The sequence below is a fragment of the Aspergillus ochraceoroseus genome (assembly GCF_002846915.1).
Source record: "Aspergillus ochraceoroseus IBT 24754 chromosome Unknown P175scaffold_11, whole genome shotgun sequence".
Lineage (NCBI taxonomy): Eukaryota > Fungi > Ascomycota > Eurotiomycetes > Eurotiales > Aspergillaceae > Aspergillus > Aspergillus ochraceoroseus.
The window spans coordinates 326,632-346,562 of NW_024468486.1; the positions used below are offsets into that span (position 1 = coordinate 326,632).

Below are 19,931 nucleotides of genomic sequence, written 5' to 3' on the forward strand. Positions count from 1 at the left end.
TGTCGGCTGGGATAAGATATTGGAATGCTACTTCATACTTACAGGTTACTCCCCTGACCAACGATTAGAATCTCTTGCAAATATTTTCGGACATCCGACAAGCTCCAACGCTGGGAAGGCTGCAGCTCCAGCATACCCTTGATGCAAGTCCTCAATGATTCCGCAACGGACTCTGCATTGCGCATTGTGCATAAACCCTGATCAACTTTCTGCGCAAAGTCAACGGGAAATACGGGTCTCTCTCGAGACAATCCAAATGGAGTCTGCCTTTGCAGGCCTCTCGTTAACCCTGTCAACACCATCTGACGCTCCATCTTGGTGTTGAGGCGATACAAGAGCTCGAATAAAATAACACCGAGGGCGTAAACGTCGAGTTTCTCGTCAATGGAGTACGGCATCAGCTCTTCTTCGCATGCACCAAGTCCTTCGGGGGGGCAGTAGAACTCCGTTCCAACAATCCGGTTCGGTTTTTGAGGGCTAGTATTGGACATCATCGGGCTTTCTGGTGAGTGATCATCATTCAAGTGTGAAATATCTGCAACAAGGCCGAAGTCCCCTATCCGGGGATGACAGAACTTTGAGCAGACTCCATTGTCTGCTTTGCAAACTAAACATTCCTCAAAGCTGCCGTCCTCGATACATGACAGGAATATGTTTGCTGGCTTGAGGTCTCTGTGGACGATACCTTTTGAGTGAAGATAGTTGACGCCGGTTATAATCTTTAGCATCAGTCTCAACGACGGCACCAAGTGGTAGCAATGTCGGCGAATTAGAGACTGGCTCCCGTCGACGCACTCTTTTTGCTGTGGGTTCAAGTACGAACTAAGCGAGACAGGGTGCAATGACATTTGTATGTGCAGGATCACCGCGGGTACTGCAGCCCCGGCTGGAGTTCTCCTTTGTATCTGCAGTCTGGACTGGTCATAACTGAATCCATCCGTGAAAATGTCATCGTCACTAGCGCCAAATGTCGATAATTGACTGGCTGAAGGATCATTGAAGTTTCGAGGTATTGACTCGACATCCTCTTCGAGGCTAGCTGATAAGGTCTTCTTTGATGAGTGAGACGCTATTGTGGCATCGTGGTCGCTATGAGAATCAATGGACTCGTCTTCGGTAGATGTCTGGTGTTCAGCTCCTTCTGAATGTTCAAATACAATTCCAAAACTATCATCATCCCTTGTTAATTCAAGACTCTCCTCGCGCGTTTGTTCATACTCGAGCTTTGCCGGAGGCTTTGAATTTATCAAGGGAAATCTTGGAAAATGGGTTTGCTCGACCCACGCACCATAATATCTTACAACATGTGCATGCTCAAGCCGTGCAAGTGTTCGTATCTCCTTCATGATGTTTTCGAGTTGGTTCTGATTTCCACCTTGCAGCTGCTCAAGGCGTTTCTGGCTGAGAGGGATTTTTTTAACTGCGTAATCCTGTCCATCGATGTGATTCTTGACATGGTAAACTTCTCCAAATGACCCTCGGCCTAGAATTTTAATCTCAGAAAATTCTACGGCATACCTCGACATTCGATTATCTGGAGGTGGAGGATTGAGCTCAAACAACGGAAAGCTCACAGGAGAACTGCCAGTAAGAGGGATTAATCGTGGAAGACGCCTTGGGTCAAGCTGGAAATCCTCAAATGTCCGAACGTCTCTTCCACCTACAGGTCGCCTTCGAAGATCCAAGGGGCCGGCGACTTTGGTTCCAAACGGTAAATTTACCGCAGTGTCAGTATTTGAACGCAAATCGACCGTTTTCGACGAATTTGAAGGCAGAACAAGATTCCCAGCCGCACCAATTGATGGATGAGGACCATGTCTATCGTCCAAATTCAGATCCTCCAATGCTGATAAGCCAAGAGCATCGAGATTGTCACGATAATATTGCCTCGTTGACCTTAACTCATCCCTGTCGATATCTTCTGCTATTACTCCAAGTGATGACAAGAATTGAGATTTGTAGGAGTACATTTTCTTCCCAAGAAACTGCACTTCTGGCGAGTCACGTGTGTATCTCTTATGAGAGCCATGTTGTCTATTCAAGAGCTCTGCGGCACGTGTAAGGCAATAAAACTCGAGCAAAGCAGCAGTCATCATATTTGAATGGCTCTCGGCGTCGGCATCAAGCAAGTCCTTGATGTCGCTGTGGTCGTCCCGAGACTCTCCAGCATGAAATGTAGATGCCCTTGCAGCCATAGGAGGCCGAGCAGGACGCTTAGAATCGCTTTGCTTCATAGCTATCTCATGGTCGCTCTGATCGGAAGTAAACTCGGAGCTTGAAGAGGACATCTCTGAGGGTGATCTAAACATCGACATCTCGAAAGTCCCAATCTGATGATTTGAATCGAGTATCAGATCAGTCTCTGGGTGATTGGCCCATATAATAACCAGACGAACTGGCCATGCAGTGAATGAATCAATGAAATTTGCGCCAAATAAATTGGGTCTTTAATTCATTTCGGTCGGTCACTAAATCATCAACTGGTAAATTTGTTGTTATTTGGCCAACTTATGTCAGCGATGTAATTGGTCGTGGGCAGCCTCTCTCTTGAAGCCAGAAATAATCCAGGGATTGGTGGCACAGCAGCTGGTAGTTGATTCAAAGAGGCCACGAATTCTGTTTAAGTGTGGTGAAGAGAATCGGTCAATAGACAGAATTCAATTTCCAGAAATAGATTGGGTTCAGCGAGTAAGAGAGCAAGTAGGAGTTTCCATCAGATTCTATACCCAGATGCCATTGACAGGGCGTCCACTAGGCAACGATGATGAACCTAATCTTATCTATCTCTGTACGGAAATTGATGAAGCCATCTGTTATAATCTTGAGGTTTTTTCTTCTTTCTGGCACTGTAACAATTCGCTGTGGTATTGATGTCGTTGGGCATTCACTGGGATGTAGTTAACTATGTTCGCGCCCTTTGATGAGTCAACGAAAATTCCGGGTGTTTTTGTTGCCTCAGGCTTCAATCTCCACCACTGCTAGTCCCTGAAAGTACGCTCCTAACTATTATTGATTTTGTTGTTGTTGATCATGGTCAATGGAGAGGCATATAGTAGGTGCAGGAGGGAAATATACAATATTAATTATAACATGTGTACGCTATGTGTGTTATATGAATCGGGTCCATTCTGACCACCATAGTTGTTGAGATATATATACCCACACCCGGAACTAGTTGGGACTGGCGTTCATTATTTCAGTATAAAAAGGTCATATATGTCCATAAGGTCATAATTTAAGTAGCGATACGAATCAGCGGAGACACGATCACCTGCGGTAAGATGATAGTTCACTTAAGCTTGCGAAGTCCATAAGTGTCTGGTTGGTCCAAGCCAGAGGGTTTGACACCATTTTCAGCCCAATCAACATTCCTCACAGAGGCCTTTTGACGAGCAGATCTATATTTCTGCAAGAGTCTCCTATACCCGAACAAGAGAACTGCACCGATTATGATTGCTGCGACACACCCGACCACAATGCCTGCGATAGCACCCCCAGACAAACCAGAGCCAGAACTCTTTGTGCTAGCTGTATTGATAGTTGTATCTGAACTTGCTGATGTAGAGTCCGGGTTGTCGGTATCAGATGTAGATGAATTTGTAGGGGTGAACTCATTGGCTGTCACGTTGAAACAGGGAACCTGGTACGTGAACTTGCTAGCCGGAACGTAAGTTACATCCGCGCAAGCATAGTAGGTTTCATTTTTATCTGTATCAAAATCTGAAGTATATTTGATTTGGAAGGTGGCGTTCATTCCAGACTCAACGTCAATGCCGGGATTGGGGACGGCGTAGCATTCGTGCCCTGGGTCAATGTCGGATATACGGGAGCTGACGATGAAGGCCTCAAAGTCGTCATTGCTTGCAGGGTCTGAGAGAATGAAGTTAAAAGATAGAACCACACAGAACAATCCTAAAAGAGTGGATCACATACCGTTCCTGTGGGAGATAGAAACCTGAACATTCCAAGACTCGTCCTGAATCACAAGAGCGAGCTGACCATTGACTGATGATTTCGAATCAGTATTCTGCCTTCCCTTATGCAAGGACAAGTAGATGCTTACCAAGAGGAAATTCAGTCCTGTTCACAACCCCAGAGGATGAACCACAAGGGGCAGTGTTATCATAGGCCGCACCCCAGACGCGGTCTGGTGGCCACAAGAAGGCTACCGGCCCCATTTCCTTGGCTTCATCTTCACCGTGAGCCCATGCTCCTATTGTAGAGGAAAGAACCGTAAGTAGGGCAAGGGTATTCTTCATTTCGTAAATATAAATGAAATTTCTAGACTTTGAGCATGCGCGAGAAAGGCGTGAGAAAGAGGCGAGAAAGGCATGAGAAAGGCATGAGAAGGGCGCGAGAAGTTCTGACAAAAGTCCTCACTTATAAACCAGGGATTGTGCAGGGACGGCTGGATCTGTCTGTGATAATTCTCGGCTAGATTATATCGAAGTAGACATAGCACTGTCAGCTGTCTCCACCAGCCAGACCAACCTGCATCTTAGAACCAGAAATAGCTCATTCCGCTCCAGTTGTTTCCCGAAACATACAGGAATACTGATCCTACATCATGCGCCAAGAGAAATTAATCTAGAGACCCTGGAAGACCTGGTGGATATTGAATGGAGGGCTGGGTCCGGTCTTCGGATATCAATCAGATAAGATGGCGTGTGGAGATGCCCTCCATAGTTGTGACCAGTCATTGGGGTTGGGGGAGGAACTCAGGATTGGCATTAGTCCCCATTGATCAAAAGGTGGTATTTGTTATGGCTCTCCGGCTGTTTACTCCAAGAAATATTGATTGCTTCTGCCTTGGTCTCTTGGTCTCGCTGGGACGGCAATAATGTATTGGCCAATGTATCCACTCCGAGGGTTCCCTTGACTCCGAAGTCTCGTATGGCCGGATCTGATAACTTTCTTCCCCTTTTCACGAAGCTGAACTGTATAAAAAGGTTCCTCTCGCACTGGAGCGTGTACGTTGATGCTTCCCCTTTAATGTATCAAGTACTCTCCTCGCCCACTTTCATTATTCCTCTGAAATCTGCCCTTCGTTAAGCTTAAACCATGAGAGCTGCCATCTTTACTTCCCTGGCTTGCATTGCAGCTAGCGCCGCTGCATTCCAATACCCGGAGTTTGTCCCACTGCATCGCCGCCAGGATCCAGGTACCCCCGAGTATAACTGTCATGCGAACTGTGGTGAGTTTGATTTTTAATGCTATCTGTTGGTGGTCAAATCTTCTCCTGGCGATGTTATCTAACGTGGTTAGGCGGCGTGATTGTCGCTGCACGTACGGATGGTTACTGTGGCTCGAGCCAGTTCAAGAGCGAGCTTAGTGAATGCTTGGACTGTGCTCTTGAGTACGATATTTGGAAGTACTATGGGAGCTCTGTGTCTGCAGCTGCTACCAACTGTGGGCTGGATGCAACCCCTGTTGAATCAGCTTCTAGCACTACCACTGGTACCGGTACCAGCACCACTACTGAGACAACAACTACCACTTCTTCAAAGGTAGAGTCCACTACAACCTCCGAGGAGACTACTACCACTTCCAGTGCGACTCCTCCGGCTTCTGTGTCCAGCTCTAGCACTGTGGTGAGCTCCTCTTCATTGATACCGACTGCCTCCCCAACGGCCTCCGGAAGCCCTGTAAGCTTGATCATTCTAGTGGAAACATATGAGGGCTAACGTTTATCTCGAACCAGACATCCAGCCCAAGCACCCCATCGCCTTCGACTCTGGCTTTTGAAGGAGGTGCTTCCACACTGTCACGCGGCGGATTGCTATTTGGCATTATTGCTGGATCGATCATCGCAGCATTATGTGAAGTGCCATCAATGCTCTGGTAGACCATAGTATCTTCCCAGCGGGTGCACTTTGCGTGCTTTGAGGTAGCTTGGTTGGTGTGGCTGGGGTGTTATGGCTTTAGGACCCTGCTTAATTTCCCCTTCTGATATCTTTTTTGTTTTCTAATTATAATATATGGTTGTCATCATGATCCTTATTATCACTCATAAATTCTTGGCCTACGCCATCGCCATATGGCTGTTTCTCCACCCTCCGATTCTGTACCACCACTAGTTTCTAAAGTTGTGGATCTAGGGTAACTGGAGAAGAATGGAACGACTTCGGAAATGGGGCGAACTGGGATTCGAATAATCCCGCAAAATGGTGAAGCCTTAAATCGTTCCCTTTTTCATTGGAATGGCATGCGATTGTGTCCTTTGTTTATTGCTTTGAGGCTAGTGGATTGAACAAAGTCATATTATTATTGGCGTGGAATTCTACTGCTTGTCAAAGCCCGGCTTGTTCGAGCTCGTATTTGGCCTTCGCTAACTCGGATCCAGTCTTAGCTTGCTGGATAGACTCCGAAGCCGGCCAAATGATCCAATTCTCCAGATAACCCGAGAATAACCGTTGGCATTGATCAGATTAAAAATAGAAATATCAGTGGGAGGCGCTGAGTGCTCGAGCTCTGACTGCATGTGTATAAGTAGCCAGATATGGCCCGGGTCTCTTGGAATCGTGTGGAATTTCCGCTCTGTTCCAGTCAAGCTCAAAGATGACATCGCAACAGACTGCTGATATTGTTATTATTGGACGAGGGATTGTAGGTTCGGCGTTGGCCTATTTTTGGTCTATTTCCGACGCTGAGAAGAGGGTGGTTGTCATTGACCGTTCATTTTCAACATTGAAGGGCTCGACGGGAGTTGCACCGGGATTTGTTGGACAATTCAATGAGTCTGAGGTCCTCACTCGCCTTGCTATTGATAGCGTGAAGGAATATCTGAAAATTCCTGGAGGGGTTGACCTCGTCGGGGGTCTTGAATTAGCGACCAGCAGTCATGGAGTGGAAAAGCTCAAATCAAGGCTTGAAATGGCTAAGAATGTTGGTCTAGAGGCCGAATTGATCAGCGCAGAACGAGCATCACAGATGGCTCCTAGTTTAGTCAGGAACGACAGCCTACTGGCGCTACACTTTGCAGGAGATGGAACAGCAAGTCCTATCACAATTGTTTCTTTTTATCGGGAAGAGGCTCGAAAACATGGTGCGGACCTCATCGAAGGAGATGTCACCGACATCCGCGTATCCGATGGCCGTGTAAATGGTGTGATGACCCCTTCGGGATTCATTGAGGCCGTCGATACTGCCACAAAGCGCGCTCTCGATCCAAACCGATTCAAGGGACGCGATATTGAGAGCTTGAAACAGGAGTCTCTGGATGGCTATAATCATATTTATAAGACACAGGAGAACTCACAATAGACACTCCGCCCACGATTCCTTGACTCAGATGAAGTCTTTGCCTTCTTGATAGCTACCTTAGTTAATTCGATACCAAATATAGAATATGTTCCGAGCTTGATCTCGTCGTCTCCTGTTCTTCATGCGTTTTTTCTTTGTATTTTTCTGTATGACGTCATAGAAGATCGTATTCGAGAAATCGCATCTGAGCACTTGGTTCTCTTATTTGGGGGGTCACTCTCTTTGATTGTACCCATATGGTGTCTGTAAGGCTAAAGAACACTTTTTGAAGCCGTGTCCTATGTAACTTTTCATAGTTGTTTGGTGTTGTCCTGCGCTGACGGTCTATGAGTACACGTGATGTCGATGCAACGCGTCACGTAAGTCGCGAACGAAACACGAACTTCCTAATCAATTATCAGTCCCCAAACTACCGCCGCGCCGCTGCGACGCCCTACAACAGTCTCCCCACAACAGCTTCTCTTATTATTTGAGCTCTGATTTGTGTACTGTGCGTTTAAATTGATCCTTAATGTGTCTTCTATGAGCGATCATTATGCCTGAAGCCGTCACGATGCCCCAGAAACGGGTTCTGGGTGAGGCAACCAACAATCCGCGGGAAGTTTTGAAATCGCCCAGTTCCATTAAAAAGCGTAAAGTCGATATTCAACAGCCTGGAAGAGTTATTCGAGGGAGCCAGAATGGCCAGCGGAAAGTTGGCTCAAGTCAGCCGCAGAAAAGCCAATTTGAAGAGGAAGTTCTGGAGAAGCTGACGCAGGACATCAATGGATTGAAGGATAGCAACTCCGAGAAGGACCAACAATGGGAGCGGCCACCTTTGGGTGAATTCGATCCTACGAAGGAAAGCGTCTGTTTTCAGCAGATTGACGCAGAGGAAGGCACCTCAATGGGCAAGCCGGCTATCCGACTTTTCGGCGTTACAGAGGTACTGACTGTCCTTGCACTTCCCGGGCTTTTCTCTGTTCACCGTTTCTAACACCATAAATAGGCCGGTCAGTCAGTTTTACTCCATGTTACCGGATTTAAACACTACCTTTATATTGCTGCTCCTGTTGGATTCACAAAGGACGATTGCGACCCTTATCGAGCATTTCTAGAAACGAAACTCGGCCAGTTCACCCCAGTCATCGAGTCGGTACAAGTCACCATGAGGGAAAACATATATGGTTTTCAGGGAAACAAGAAGAGTTACTACCTGAAGATCACAGTCACAGACCCGAGGTATATCAGCAAGCTACGCAATGCGCTGGAGAATAACGCCCAGTCCCTCAACTATAAAGGATTGTGGAGTAAACAGGAGTCAGGAGTTTTGACGTTTGACAACATCCAATACTTGTTGCGGTTCATGATTGATACGAACCTCTCGGGTATGTCGTGGGTTGAAGCGAAAGCTGGAAAATACCATCTCTGTGACCCGCAGGAGAAGGTCTCCAACTGCCAAATAGAGGCGCGCGTTGACTATCTTGATCTCATCGCTCACGCCCCCCATGGAGATTGGGCAAAGATGGCACCGCTGCGCATTCTGTCTTTCGATATTGAGTGTGCTGGACGAAAGGGAATTTTCCCAGAACCTAATCAAGATCCTGTTATCCAAATTGCCAATGTTGTCACGCGATACGGAGAATCAAAGCCATTCATCCGAAATGTCTTCGTGATGAATACCTGCAGCCTGATTGTCAACACACAAATTCTGGAATTTCAGGAAGAAGAGAAGATGCTTATGGCTTGGCGCGACTTCGTCCAAAAGGTTGACCCCGATGTGATTATTGGCTACAACATTGCCAACTTCGATTTTCCGTACCTATTGGATCGTGCAAAACATTTGAAATGCACAGGATTTCCGTATTGGACACGATTAAACGGTATGAAATCTGAAGCTAAGGAAACCAGTTTCTCAAGCAAGCAGATGGGAAACCGTGACACCAAGGCGACCAATACAAATGGTAGGATTCAGTTAGACCTTCTGCAACTGGTTCAGCGTGACCACCAGCTGCGAAGTTACACCCTCAATTCTGTTTCTTATGAGTTCCTTGGTGAGCAAAAAGAAGATGTGCATCATACGATGATTACTGAACTTTACAACGGGACTCCTGACTCCAGACGGCGTCTTGCAGTTTATTGCTTGAAAGATGCCTATCTGCCGCAAAGACTAATGGATAAATTAATGTGTCTTGTCAACTACACGGAAATGGCAAGGGTAACAGGAGTCCCCTTCAATTTCCTGCTGTCCCGTGGCCAGCAAGTCAAATTCCTTAGCCAGTTGTACCGAAAAGCACTGGAGCAACAGCTCGTGATTCCGAATAGCACCCCAGCAGGTGAACAAGACTATGAAGGTGCCACCGTTATTGAACCTGTTCGTGATTTCTACGACGTACCGATCGCGACCCTCGATTTCGCCTCTTTGTATCCCTCCATCATCCAGGCACATAATTTATGCTATACCACCCTGCTCAACAAGAACAGCATCGCTGGTATGAAAAAGGACGAAGACTATATTGTAACGCCGAACGGTGATATGTTTTGTACCACAAAAGTGCGAAAGGGGCTTCTTTCACAAATTTTGGAAGAATTGCTGAGTGCAAGAAAAAGAGCAAAGAAAGAGCTTGCCATGGAAACTGATCCATTCAAAAAGGCTGTCTTGAATGGTCGACAGCTCGCCTTAAAAATTAGTGCAAACAGTGTTTATGGGCTTACCGGTGCGACTGTCGGAAAGCTGCCGTGCTTACCTATTGCTAGTAGCACTACGAGTTATGGTCGTCAAATGATTGAGAAGACAAAACAAGAAGTCGAGGCGCGATACACAATCGCAAATGGCTATTCGCACGATGCAAAGGTTGTTTATGGCGACACTGATTCTGTCATGGTTAAATTCGGTGTGACAGAGCTGGAAGATGCCATGAAACTGGGCCAGGAGGCTGCAGATTACGTGTCTTCAAAATTCTTGAAGCCAATCAAACTTGAATTCGAAAAGGTCTACTTCCCGTATCTTCTTATTAACAAGAAGCGATATGCTGGCCTTTACTGGACAAATACCAAGAAGTTTGACAAGATGGATACCAAGGGTATTGAGACCGTTCGCAGAGACAACTGCTTGCTAGTTCAGAATGTCATCGAGACTGTGTTGCATCGTATTTTGATTGATCGAGATGTCGATGCTGCCCAAGAGTATGTAGCCCAACCCCCCTTCCCTTTCTTTTCTTCTGACTCAGCTGTCCTAGATACGTCAAGAACACCATCTCCGACCTGCTGCAGAACAAAATCGATATGTCCAAGCTCGTCATAACAAAGGCCCTTACGAAGGATGCCTACTCCGCAAAGCAAGCACACGTCGAGCTTGCTGAGCGCATGCGAAAGCGTGACGCCGGTTCCGCCCCTACGCTTGGTGATCGTGTCGCCTACGTGATTATCAAAGGCACAGGAGCGAAAAACTACGAAAAGTCAGAAGATCCTATCTATGTACTGGAAAATAATATCCCTATCGACACAAAATACTACCTTGACAACCAGTTAGCCAATCCCTTAGGGCGTATCTTCGAGCCCATTCTAGGAGAAAAAAAGGCCAATCAGCTACTCCATGGTGAACACACGCGCACCATTGCAGTTGCAGCTCCGACAATGGGAGGTCTTATGAAGTTTACCAAGAAGACTGAAACATGTCTGGGTTGCAAAAAACCACTGACTGGGAAAGATGTCAGCGCGGGAGCAGTGTGTGAGCATTGCCGCCCTCGCCTAGGTGAGCTCTATACAAAGAGCCTGAACAAAGTATCAGACCTGGAAGTGAGATTTGGTCGACTATGGACTCAGTGCCAGCGGTGTCAGGGCAGTCTTCACTGTGAAGTCATTTGCTCATCCCGAGACTGTCCCATTTTCTATATGCGAATGAAGGCCAAGAAGGATGCGGAAGATGCCCAGAAGGAACTGTCTCGATTTGACTTTGATGCTGGCGCATGGTGATACCTCGATGTTTTGAATATGAATAATGGATTGCTTGTATTATTACCCTTTCTATTACTTGGCTTGTTTGTTTCAAATTACGGCGCATTGGTCAGCATATTACGGTATTAGTTATTTTGTCCGGACAGGATTGCTTTTCCTGCTCACAATCATCATGTCGTCAGCAACACTGATGCAAAATGAGACTTGTATAGCTGTTGAGAAATATTCACAAGTCGTATTCCAAAATGGTCGGGACGGGATGTAGTTGGGAGAACGCACTATGATTGGCCCGGTTAACTCCCAGGGGTCAAGGTCTTGGCGTGGAGAACTCGAAGCCCTGTTGATCTTTGAGTTGCAAGCTTTAATCCAACCTCAAGGCAAAGTTGGCAGGGAGTTTTCTGCGCAATGTCTCTAGGCAATCAACAGCCACCGTTAAATCCTACTGTGGAGGAGGGCTGCGATGAAGCAGATAGTAATAATGACGGCGCGCCGGCTCCGCAGCCACCGCAAGCCCAATTGTCCTGGTCCGAGGTAATTCCCTCAATCCGCTCATCCACCACCCCTCCCCCCCCTGTCACTGGACGATCTCGTAGATGTTATATCACTGTGAACGAGTATATTTGCTCGTCTGCTATATTTAGCATAGGATGAAAACGCACGACGCGCTAATAGAGCAATGCCATTCTAGATATATTCGCAGCATGAAGCGGTTCTTAATTCGCATCTAGTGTTGCTGAATCAGGTCAGGGATCAGGTCACCTCGGATTCCGAGGCTTTACGGGTGATCTCATCTATGGTTCAGAGAACCAAGAAGTTGGTGAGCCAATTTGAAGGCATCAAGAAACATATCGTTAGTTTTGACAATGATTCTCTGGGTTGAACTTTCCTGGCAAGGGGGCGCTGACTTTTATCATGTAGATCCCGCGTAAGCTATCTCAATTTACATGAAGAATCTAGACTGGAACTAATTAATAGGATAGGAGCACCGGGTGGGAATGATGCCACTGGGAATTGTATGACAGATGAGTTGTTGCATGACGATATCTCTGCTTCATCCTCATCTCGACGAGCTGCATCGACGGAATCAAAGAACGGAAGGAAACGCCCGCGCCGTCAATCAGACGAAATTGTGATGCAAGCTGAAATAGAAGAGGCTTTGCCTGTTGAAGCGGAACGTTTTCAGAAACGAAAACGGCTAGATGTGGCTGTTCCCGGTGCCGATGAAGACGTTGGGGATGCCATACCAGTGTCGCTAGAAACCGATGATATCTCTGAAGAAGTACAGCGGCGTTTAAAGATTAAAGAGGAGCGACGAAAGAGGAGGCATGCAAAACCAGAGAAGAGGAAACGCGAAAGCCTGGCGTCCAATAGCAGCACGTCGTCTCTAAGCGGACCAGCAATCCCTCGCAAGAAAATGAAGATTGGAGGGCAGTGGAAAAGATGAACATCTATGAGGTAATATCTCTAAGCGAAGAAGAAAACTCGGATTGGTACTTGTATCTACGTGTGCAGCTCGCAATTCTCAAAAGTTCCGGAGACTGCGCATCTCACTTAGAGCAACATGACGGAGATCTACCCCCATATTTCCCCGAGTTATCCCGTAGATGCTGTCATTTAATAGCAAGATAGACGCAGATATTCCGTAGATTTTATCCGTCAAGCTCCTCAACCGTGGGTCGAGGCCATCTTTGCCCTTGTGATTGGCTTCTTTTATACTTCATTCCTGAAATGCCGTTGAATCAACGCATACATCGATCATATTGGACTAAATATAGCTTCATAGATTGTAAGACCAGTTCCACAGAATGAAGTCCCAATTACGTCTGCGTGCGGGCTGCTCCAGGGTATGAATAGAGCTGAAATCCCCCCCTCAAGTCCTCCTCTCTTCTTTCTTCCTCTAGGATCTCTCCCATATTCTAGTATCCACTTGAAGAAACAATCAAACCCTCTCGCTTTGAAGAAGATTCTTATTACTCTTTGAAACCGCTTGACACAGCTTTCAGAACAGGCCACGGCTATCATACTTGCATACCTCAACCCTACTTTTACAACCATTGACTGGGACAGCCTAGCGGGAATAGAGCCCATATCTACGTTCTAAAAAAATTCCACACAGCTTGACAAAACAAAAAACAAAACAAAACAAATAAAACAAGGAATAAAAACTTCCACTTCAAGCTTAAAAACCGTTTACCCTATACGAGATCAAGTTCTCGAAGCAGGCCTACCTCTTTGGAAACCTCCCCCTTCAAGATAAACCCGTCTGATATCTGCATCTTTGTCCACCTAAACCATCATGTTTTCCTCGTTTACCCCAGCTTTCTCTTCTTTCACCCCCTCCACGCAGATGACTGTCCCTGCTGGAGGACGACCCTCGAGCCAACAGCGCTCCGGTCACGGTCCCCATCAAAATGCCTCGTTTCTTCGAACTCAATCAAATGGCAGGGGACCGCAAGGAACTAGACATTGGCAATCTAGCCAAACGAGTGAGGGATGCGCACCCCACTCTTACCGAGGAAAGCGTAATAACGCTCATAACAACCGGGAGGCCTCTGCTACTGCGAATCAAGTCAATGCCGGCGTGGGGAGAGGTCCGCGCAGAAACCATGCCAACCAGCCTCGAAGACAACATAACCAACCAAGACAATTCAATTCCCACGGGAATAGAAGACCAAATCACCGCAACAGCCTTCAGAAACAAGGCGCGTTGACTGGCCGCATTGGGAGACGTCCCAGGGCCAACCAGGGTATCACCCCTGTAATCGAAGGAGTAAGTACACCATCTCCGCCTTATTGAAGGGGTTTGATACTAATATGTTTGTAGAACTTCCTGTATCTGGATGTTGTCATGACAGACGCACCAGCACTCCGAAAAGTAAGTGCTTGAGGTGTCTTGGAGGTGTATCTCATTCACACCTGTTTAGACGAAACTCAACCCCTCCAATGAGGATATTGCCATGACAGAGGCTCCGCCACTCCGCCAAGTAAGTAACTGAAATCTCTTGTGGACGGTGCATTGAACTAACGAATGCATTTAGAAGAAATCAAACCGCTCTCCTCGGCGGATTCAGCAAGCTCGTTCCAACTCGAACGGAATGGGCATCGACTCGAACTCCAGCTTCGCCGTTGACAACCGCGACGACTGCGTCATGACTGACGCACCAATCTTTTAAAACTATTACGCCAAAACAAGACCTGTCAAGGTCAAACAGCCCCCTCCCGGGGCCGCCTACTACCGCCAAACTTCCAGCACTCCAAAGGACTTATCTCTTTATCTTTCTCCGGACGAACGAGCACTGGTCATGCCGCGTCCAGCACCACGAGGCTGCCGTGCACGCCTATGACGAAGACATCAAATTTCAAAAAAAAAAACCAAGAGAGAGTGGTAAAAAAACATATCTAAATCCACACCTGCTTCCCTGCAAAACAGTCACCCCGCGGATGCATAAGCAACACACAACATGGACCAAAGGCTGCTGGTGCCTCCACTGAAGGATCCCAGTGCGAGATGACGACCGGGCTGTTCATAGTTGGGCTCTCTTTAGCCGTCGCGAGCGGCAGCTCGTGGTGCAACTTCGAAAGAAACATCACATTACATTGCTTGTCTACTCTCTTCCGCTTCCAACTTAAGCCATATATAATATCAATCGTTCTGCGCCTCATCGGTGCCAATACTCTCTCATCCAAGACAAGAACAGCAATGCCCTCTCCCTCCAGCCTGGACATCAACATCAGCACGGAATATCAAACACAGCAACCCGGACAACCACAATCGAATCGAACGAACCGGAAAGGAAACCAAGCGGAGGAAACCATGGGACGGAAAGATTCCACGAGGGAATTAGGAGGAGGAGACTATGGGATCATCATCATCATCACCATCATCATCATCATCATCATCATCATCATCATCATCACCATTCTTTATTGGCATGCATACACTGCCATTAACCTACTTCTACTTTCCGATTTCTACAATATTCTATCCTTGCTGTCTAGATCCCTGGCCAAGGTTTTTACCAAGCATGCAAGTGCAGCTGGATGTTTCCCTTGGTCTAGCAAGCTGCTACCCGAATGGGGGGGGCATCAATCAATCATGTATCAATGCTTTTCATTTGTTCTTCATTTGTATATTTTCTTCATGTACGCATACTCTATCGCTACTGTCCTCATGGAAAGACAAGGGCCTCTTCCAGGTTACCCGGGTTCACACCTAGTGCACGAGGTGTGAAGCTAGCCTGTGGAGAGGAGTCTGCTTTTCCATATTTGTCTTTCTGATTTATATCTATACTTGGTGGGTGTATCATAAGCTAGAGCTGATGATAAAAATGAGATAAATCATTCTACCGTCTCCGCTTGTCTTCTCTTCTCTTCTTTGAGGGTAGAACTGTTTTCACTCTCGAGCTAGCAAGCAAGTAGCAGCTGTGTAGCAACAGATACATCGTATATTGATTATTCTACCTTATCGCTGCGTTGATTTGGGAAGTGTACCGTTGCTACTTTAGTATTTTATTCAATATGCTCTCTCTACATAATAAGTTAACGTATCATTAGATCCCTACGTTCGGTAGAGTACTAAAGATACAAAGCACGGCTATCACTAGAACACCCACCGTCGAAAGGCTCACAATCCGCCGGACAGATCGTCCCCGCGATAGGCAGCGCACCGTGCCCCAAGTAAGCTCTCGCATACTCCCACATACACCGCGACCCCGGGAACAACCCGCCATGCCCAACGCTCTCGTGCATCAGCACCGCAGACCCCTCGTACCGCTCCGCCACGGTTCTGGCGTTTCCAAACGGAGTGACGGGGTCGAACCGGTTCCCGACAAACAGGATCGGGAGCGAGGCGTTCCAGGCGCCCTCGAAGCGCCAGGGCGATCGCCACGGCCACTGCCAGCAAGTGAGTTTGAATAGGCTCCACGGGGCGCCGAATACGGACTGGGCGTTCAGGGACGTGAAGTAGTCTTCGAATTCGGAGAGCGGCTTGCCTAGGAGGGCTGGGCCGTCGGGGCAGGAGATGGAGGCTAGCGCCTCGAGTCTGAGGCCGCGGGAGTCGTCGTCGGGGAGTCCCGGGGAGGATGGGCATGTGGTGGTAGATGGTAAGGAGATGGGCTTTTTGTCGAGGAGGTCTTGGAGGAGGTTGGCGAGTTCAGGGAAATGCACCAGAGGGCTGTATAGCGAGTTGAAGATCTGTGCGCGGATGTCGTCGCCGGTGATTAAACTGGCGGTGCCCGCTCCAATGCTCCTGGCGGGTCGAATGTCGAGTTCTTCGAGGAGAGAGTTGACCCGCGCGGTGATGTTCAGGGGAGAGGTGTCTTCGGGCTGCCATAACGAACACGCGGATTGCTTGGTATAACAATTGCGGTAGAAAGATTGCAGTGCGTTGTCGGTGTCGTTCAGAGACGAGTAGAAAAGGCTGTCTCTCCAGTCGTTGCCATCCACAACCGAGTCGAGCATCATACGGCCCACTCGGTGCGGATACATACTGGCGAAAACTTGCCCTAGGTAAGTCCCATAGGAAGCGCCCAGATACTGAAGCTTACTTTCATCCGGAGCACGGGTTTCGCGAAGTGGCGCTTGAGCGTTCACGTCCGCACCATCGAACCCCTGCCCGACTTTCTTCTTCTTCTTCTCCTTCTCCTTCTCCTTCTCCTCATCGATCTTGTCAACCAGGTGGAGCATGTCTCTCGCAGCGTATGTCGTTGATACATACTGCCGCGCCTTCGCACTCGACCCTTTTCCCTCGCACAGCTTTACCAGAGCCTCCGCTCCCGCCCAGTGATAGGAGAGAAACCTGGCACTTCCACCATCAACACCAATCCCCCCCGCTATCCGCTGCCCGAGACCCCAGATACTCTGCTCCGCGGAAGAAGCGAAGCAGTCTAGATGCGGCTCACTAAGCCGAACGCCGCGCGGATCGAAACTCAGAATCTCATAGTGCCGCTCGCCTTCCAGGTTTCGCTGCACGGTGCGACCCACGCGAAGAGCAAAATCAACCCCGGAACCTCCCGGTCCGCCAGGGTTCAGCATGAGGCTCCCGCCATGGGACGGGTCGTCTGCCGCCACGGTTGCAGGCAGCCGGATGACGGCGATGGCGATCCGTGCGGAGGAGGCGTTTTGCCAGTCTAGGGGAACGAGAAGCCGAGTGCACTGGAAACCTTCATAGCAGTCGTGGTACTCGAGGTCTTGTGAAGGGTTTACGCGAGACCAGTCGAACGAGGGGACTGAAGCGGCATGCAAGCTAGTGTTTGGCAGGTGCAAATGGGGTGTGGTCAGTCTCAAGGCTCCTCCAAGTTGTAGTAGACACGCAGTGGCCATGACCCTGAGGGGGGTTTGAGCGTTATTATGTGAAAAGAACTTCATGTTTTTGTTTCCCTGTGCTCCCATGGGTGTTGAGCTGTGAGGAATCGAAGCATTCTGAGGGGTCAATCGTCTGAACTAACTGGACTAATTATGGTCCGAATTAGCGCTTTCAATCAATTTCCGTTACTGTATGTAATCTGTCCCGCAGATTAAGTTGTTCGCTAATTTGAAGAATCCATACCAAATTGATAACCTTTTATAAATCGGCAAATTCGCAGGATCCCACAGGCAGATGGGTATCCGCAGAGTAGAGTACAGGATATCATTAAAGTAGCCACCAACGCCAAACCAATGCAACGCATATCATACATTTTTTGTCCTCCTCGGTTCGATAAACCATAGATCATTCATTCTTCTTCCCCCCCCCCCTCTTTCCTGCTCTCCCCCCAAGTCCAGACATCCCAGATATGCTCCTTGATCAAATCGCCATACCCCTTCCCCTCATCCAAGGCCCTTTGTTCCTCTCGTAGCCGCCTCTCCTTCCATCCCGCCGTCTCCCCACCCATCCAAACTCGCTCCACGACGCCCTGGTCCTGGAGCTGGCGCGCCTTCAGCCTCTCCCACTCCTCGCCCACCACACTCCCGTCGCGGATCTGGGCATCGCGGGTCGCGCGCAGTTTCGCCTGGATCTCCTGGGCCCGCTCACTCGGCAGATCGGCAATGGTGAAGCCGGGGATGGGCGAGTGCGTGGAATGGGCCGCAACGCGGGATTCAATGCGGTCGAGGATGCTCCGGCCGGTGCGTTCCCGGGTGAGATGGTTTGCGGAGACGCAGAACGCGGTTCCGAGGAGGACGGTCAGATGGTCGAGTTTTCGGGGTGGGAGGGCGATGAGGACTGGGGCGGCGACGAGGAAGGTGATGGCGGCGTAGGTTTTGAAGCGGCGGAAGTCGGCATCGCGGGAGGAGGATGGGAGGTTTTCAGCCATGTTATTCTTCTAGGGATTGATGATATTTTGAGCAAGTTCGAGTTCTTGACTCTGAAATGTCGGCAGCAAATTCGGTTGACGGTGGGAAGGGGGACTAAGCCTAATTAGGAAACGCATCTATTCTCTCTGAAGATGGCGGCTTTCAACAATTCAACAAATCTCGCGTCCCGGAGACAGACTCCTGCACATAACGTTTGGGAGAATAACTTGAACTAGAAATGTATGGCTTCACCAAACCGAAATCATAACCCTCTGACTGAACAGTGGATAGGTCATTGACTTCCATTCCTACAGCGTTACCCGTACTCGGTATGCTCTGCAACAAGTCAACAGCTCATCCGAGTGGGACATGCAATGCTAGCTGAAGCTTACCCAAAGCTTACTATGTTAACCGTTTTACGGAGCATCGCTCAGCCCTCCTCACCGAGTTCTATGCTGAAAATAGAAAGAGAAATCCGGCTGCCTACTCCGTACAGTGGGAGTCCTACAGAACAGCCACAATCCAACTCCATTATCGTGGCTGGGACTGTCACTGAAACATAAGGCGGCGCCAACAACAAGCTAAGACTCGCCAGTACATGGATTATCTGCGGGTCAGAGTAGTGGGAAGTGGTGTATCATTTTCGATCCACCCACGAGTAAGAAACCAGCACGACGCCAGCCCGAATCCTTAGTTGAAATTAAGCCGTGATGTGCCGGACTCTCTCTACTCGCTCGCTCGCTACTCGCTCTCTCCCGCTTTGCTGCTCAGCCCAGTACATGGGCCATGTCTCTCTCAGTCTCTCTAGCTCCTCCCCCCTTTTATTTTGTTTTTGTTGTTTTTTTTTTTTTTTTCTTCATCCCTGCTGACGTCTTAGCTTGCTCCTCAACAACTTAATTTAAACCGTCCATTTCCCCCGCGAAGTTTTCTCCCTTGCTCTCTCTCTTCCTCTTCTTCATATACCCCATCCTACCTCGGTCCAGACATCCACTCTACCTTAAAAATTCACCATGTTCAACCCTCTCGATCTCTTCAAGTCCAAGGACAACTCCGCCCGTGCTCAGGACCCTACCTGGGACCCTAAGTCCGTGACTATGGCCCAGCCCACCAGCCCTAATGCTCCTACCACTGAGCGTGTTGTGAGCGAGCAGCCTGTATGTTTCCTCTCTCTTTTTTTTTTTTTTTTTTTTTTTCTTTATCTCCTTCTCCAGAATGGATGGAATTAACAATCATAGGCTCCTCAGGAGGGTATGCGCATGGAGCTCCGTGGAGGTGACGAGGCCGGTTTCTGCTGCGGACTGTAGGTTTTTTTTTTTTTTCTTTTCTTTCTTTTCTTTTTTTGGTTCGTACATAGCGAGATATCACTGACGAGGAATAGTTGCGCCGGTATTGCCTGCTTCGAGTGCTGCGAGTGCTGCTGTTAGATGGGACTCGGGATAGAGACTCTCTGCCCATGTTTG

The 19,931-nt window shown here is 48.3% G+C and overlaps 11 protein-coding genes across 11 annotated transcripts; 7 read left to right on the forward strand and 4 right to left on the reverse strand.

Annotated features, from left to right (window-relative positions):
* Positions 1–38: 38 nt before the first annotated feature.
* On the reverse strand, positions 39–2,288 carry P175DRAFT_0536077 (putative protein kinase; the record flags this gene model as incomplete). The annotated part of the gene is made up of 1 exon (XM_040900288.1): positions 39–2,288. One exon carries the CDS (start codon positions 2,286–2,288, stop codon positions 39–41), a length of 2,250 nt encoding a protein of 749 aa, XP_040748654.1.
* Positions 2,289–2,802: 514 nt separating this feature from the next.
* P175DRAFT_0540894 (uncharacterized protein) lies at positions 2,803–4,259 on the reverse strand (the record flags this gene model as incomplete). The annotated part of the gene is made up of 3 exons (XM_040900346.1): positions 2,803–3,870; positions 3,934–4,005; positions 4,064–4,259. 3 exons carry the CDS (start codon positions 4,257–4,259, stop codon positions 3,290–3,292), a joined length of 849 nt encoding a protein of 282 aa, XP_040748655.1. The 3' UTR covers positions 2,803–3,289.
* Positions 4,260–4,804: 545 nt separating this feature from the next.
* Positions 4,805–5,993, forward strand: P175DRAFT_0560948 (uncharacterized protein). The gene is made up of 3 exons (XM_040901009.1): positions 4,805–5,194; positions 5,266–5,645; positions 5,702–5,993. The coding sequence occupies exons 1-3, from the start codon at positions 5,062–5,064 to the stop codon at positions 5,843–5,845; spliced, it is 657 nt and encodes a 218-aa protein (XP_040748656.1). The 5' UTR covers positions 4,805–5,061; the 3' UTR covers positions 5,846–5,993.
* Positions 5,994–6,487: 494 nt separating this feature from the next.
* P175DRAFT_0505029 (NAD(P)/FAD-dependent oxidoreductase) lies at positions 6,488–7,457 on the forward strand. Its single transcript, XM_040898005.1, has one exon. It carries the CDS (start codon positions 6,559–6,561, stop codon positions 7,261–7,263), a length of 705 nt encoding a protein of 234 aa, XP_040748657.1. The 5' UTR covers positions 6,488–6,558; the 3' UTR covers positions 7,264–7,457.
* Positions 7,458–7,676: 219 nt separating this feature from the next.
* On the forward strand, positions 7,677–11,217 carry P175DRAFT_0526731 (DNA-directed DNA polymerase delta POL3; the record flags this gene model as incomplete). Its single annotated transcript, XM_040899483.1, has 3 exons — positions 7,677–8,188; positions 8,252–10,428; positions 10,473–11,217. Exons 1-3 carry the CDS (start codon positions 7,799–7,801, stop codon positions 11,215–11,217), a joined length of 3,312 nt encoding a protein of 1,103 aa, XP_040748658.1. The 5' UTR covers positions 7,677–7,798.
* Positions 11,218–11,630: 413 nt separating this feature from the next.
* Positions 11,631–12,892, forward strand: P175DRAFT_0505031 (uncharacterized protein). Its single transcript, XM_040898006.1, has 3 exons — positions 11,631–12,049; positions 12,118–12,124; positions 12,180–12,892. Exons 1-3 carry the CDS (start codon positions 11,993–11,995, stop codon positions 12,641–12,643), a joined length of 528 nt encoding a protein of 175 aa, XP_040748659.1. The 5' UTR covers positions 11,631–11,992; the 3' UTR covers positions 12,644–12,892.
* Positions 12,893–13,495: 603 nt separating this feature from the next.
* On the forward strand, positions 13,496–14,372 carry P175DRAFT_0540896 (uncharacterized protein; the record flags this gene model as incomplete). Its single annotated transcript, XM_040900347.1, has 4 exons — positions 13,496–13,969; positions 14,024–14,074; positions 14,124–14,183; positions 14,238–14,372. 4 exons carry the CDS (start codon positions 13,496–13,498, stop codon positions 14,370–14,372), a joined length of 720 nt encoding a protein of 239 aa, XP_040748660.1.
* Positions 14,373–14,529: 157 nt separating this feature from the next.
* Positions 14,530–15,561, forward strand: P175DRAFT_0104370 (uncharacterized protein). Its single transcript, XM_040892333.1, has one exon. It carries the CDS (start codon positions 14,708–14,710, stop codon positions 15,428–15,430), a length of 723 nt encoding a protein of 240 aa, XP_040748661.1. The 5' UTR covers positions 14,530–14,707; the 3' UTR covers positions 15,431–15,561.
* Positions 15,552–17,594, reverse strand: P175DRAFT_0505032 (alpha/beta hydrolase). The gene has a single exon (XM_040898007.1). It carries the CDS (start codon positions 17,518–17,520, stop codon positions 15,775–15,777), a length of 1,746 nt encoding a protein of 581 aa, XP_040748662.1. The 5' UTR covers positions 17,521–17,594; the 3' UTR covers positions 15,552–15,774.
* A 97-nt stretch (positions 17,595–17,691) lies between these two features.
* On the reverse strand, positions 17,692–18,868 carry P175DRAFT_0505033 (uncharacterized protein). The gene has a single exon (XM_040898008.1). The coding sequence runs from the start codon at positions 18,489–18,491 to the stop codon at positions 17,913–17,915; it is 579 nt and encodes a 192-aa protein (XP_040748663.1). The 5' UTR covers positions 18,492–18,868; the 3' UTR covers positions 17,692–17,912.
* A 570-nt stretch (positions 18,869–19,438) lies between these two features.
* On the forward strand, positions 19,439–19,910 carry P175DRAFT_0505034 (uncharacterized protein). Its single transcript, XM_040898009.1, has 3 exons — positions 19,439–19,625; positions 19,707–19,771; positions 19,850–19,910. The coding sequence occupies exons 1-3, from the start codon at positions 19,482–19,484 to the stop codon at positions 19,893–19,895; spliced, it is 255 nt and encodes an 84-aa protein (XP_040748664.1). The 5' UTR covers positions 19,439–19,481; the 3' UTR covers positions 19,896–19,910.
* Positions 19,911–19,931: the final 21 nt, after the last annotated feature.

What these genes read in the sequence shown, in the direction of transcription:
- P175DRAFT_0560948 (XM_040901009.1), top strand. Translation starts at nt 5,062, where the DNA reads ATGAGAGCTGCCATCTTTACTTCCCTGGCTTGCATTGCAGCTAGCGCC. An exon ending in TAACTGTCATGCGAACTGTG is followed by an intron (nt 5,195 to 5,265) that starts GTGAGTTTGATT and finishes TAACGTGGTTAG; the next exon opens with GCGGCGTGATTGTCGCTGCA. An exon ending in CAACGGCCTCCGGAAGCCCT is followed by an intron (nt 5,646 to 5,701) that starts GTAAGCTTGATC and finishes ATCTCGAACCAG; the next exon opens with ACATCCAGCCCAAGCACCCC.
- P175DRAFT_0505029 (XM_040898005.1), top strand. Translation starts at nt 6,559, where the DNA reads ATGACATCGCAACAGACTGCTGATATTGTTATTATTGGACGAGGGATT.
- P175DRAFT_0505031 (XM_040898006.1), top strand. Translation starts at nt 11,993, where the DNA reads ATGGTTCAGAGAACCAAGAAGTTGGTGAGCCAATTTGAAGGCATCAAG.
- P175DRAFT_0104370 (XM_040892333.1), top strand. Translation starts at nt 14,708, where the DNA reads ATGACGACCGGGCTGTTCATAGTTGGGCTCTCTTTAGCCGTCGCGAGC.
- P175DRAFT_0505032 (XM_040898007.1), bottom strand. Translation starts at nt 17,520, where the DNA reads ATGGCCACTGCGTGTCTACTACAACTTGGAGGAGCCTTGAGACTGACC.
- P175DRAFT_0505033 (XM_040898008.1), bottom strand. Translation starts at nt 18,491, where the DNA reads ATGGCTGAAAACCTCCCATCCTCCTCCCGCGATGCCGACTTCCGCCGC.
- P175DRAFT_0505034 (XM_040898009.1), top strand. Translation starts at nt 19,482, where the DNA reads ATGTTCAACCCTCTCGATCTCTTCAAGTCCAAGGACAACTCCGCCCGT. An exon ending in GTGTTGTGAGCGAGCAGCCT is followed by an intron (nt 19,626 to 19,706) that starts GTATGTTTCCTC and finishes TAACAATCATAG; the next exon opens with GCTCCTCAGGAGGGTATGCG. An exon ending in GCCGGTTTCTGCTGCGGACT is followed by an intron (nt 19,772 to 19,849) that starts GTAGGTTTTTTT and finishes GACGAGGAATAG; the next exon opens with TTGCGCCGGTATTGCCTGCT.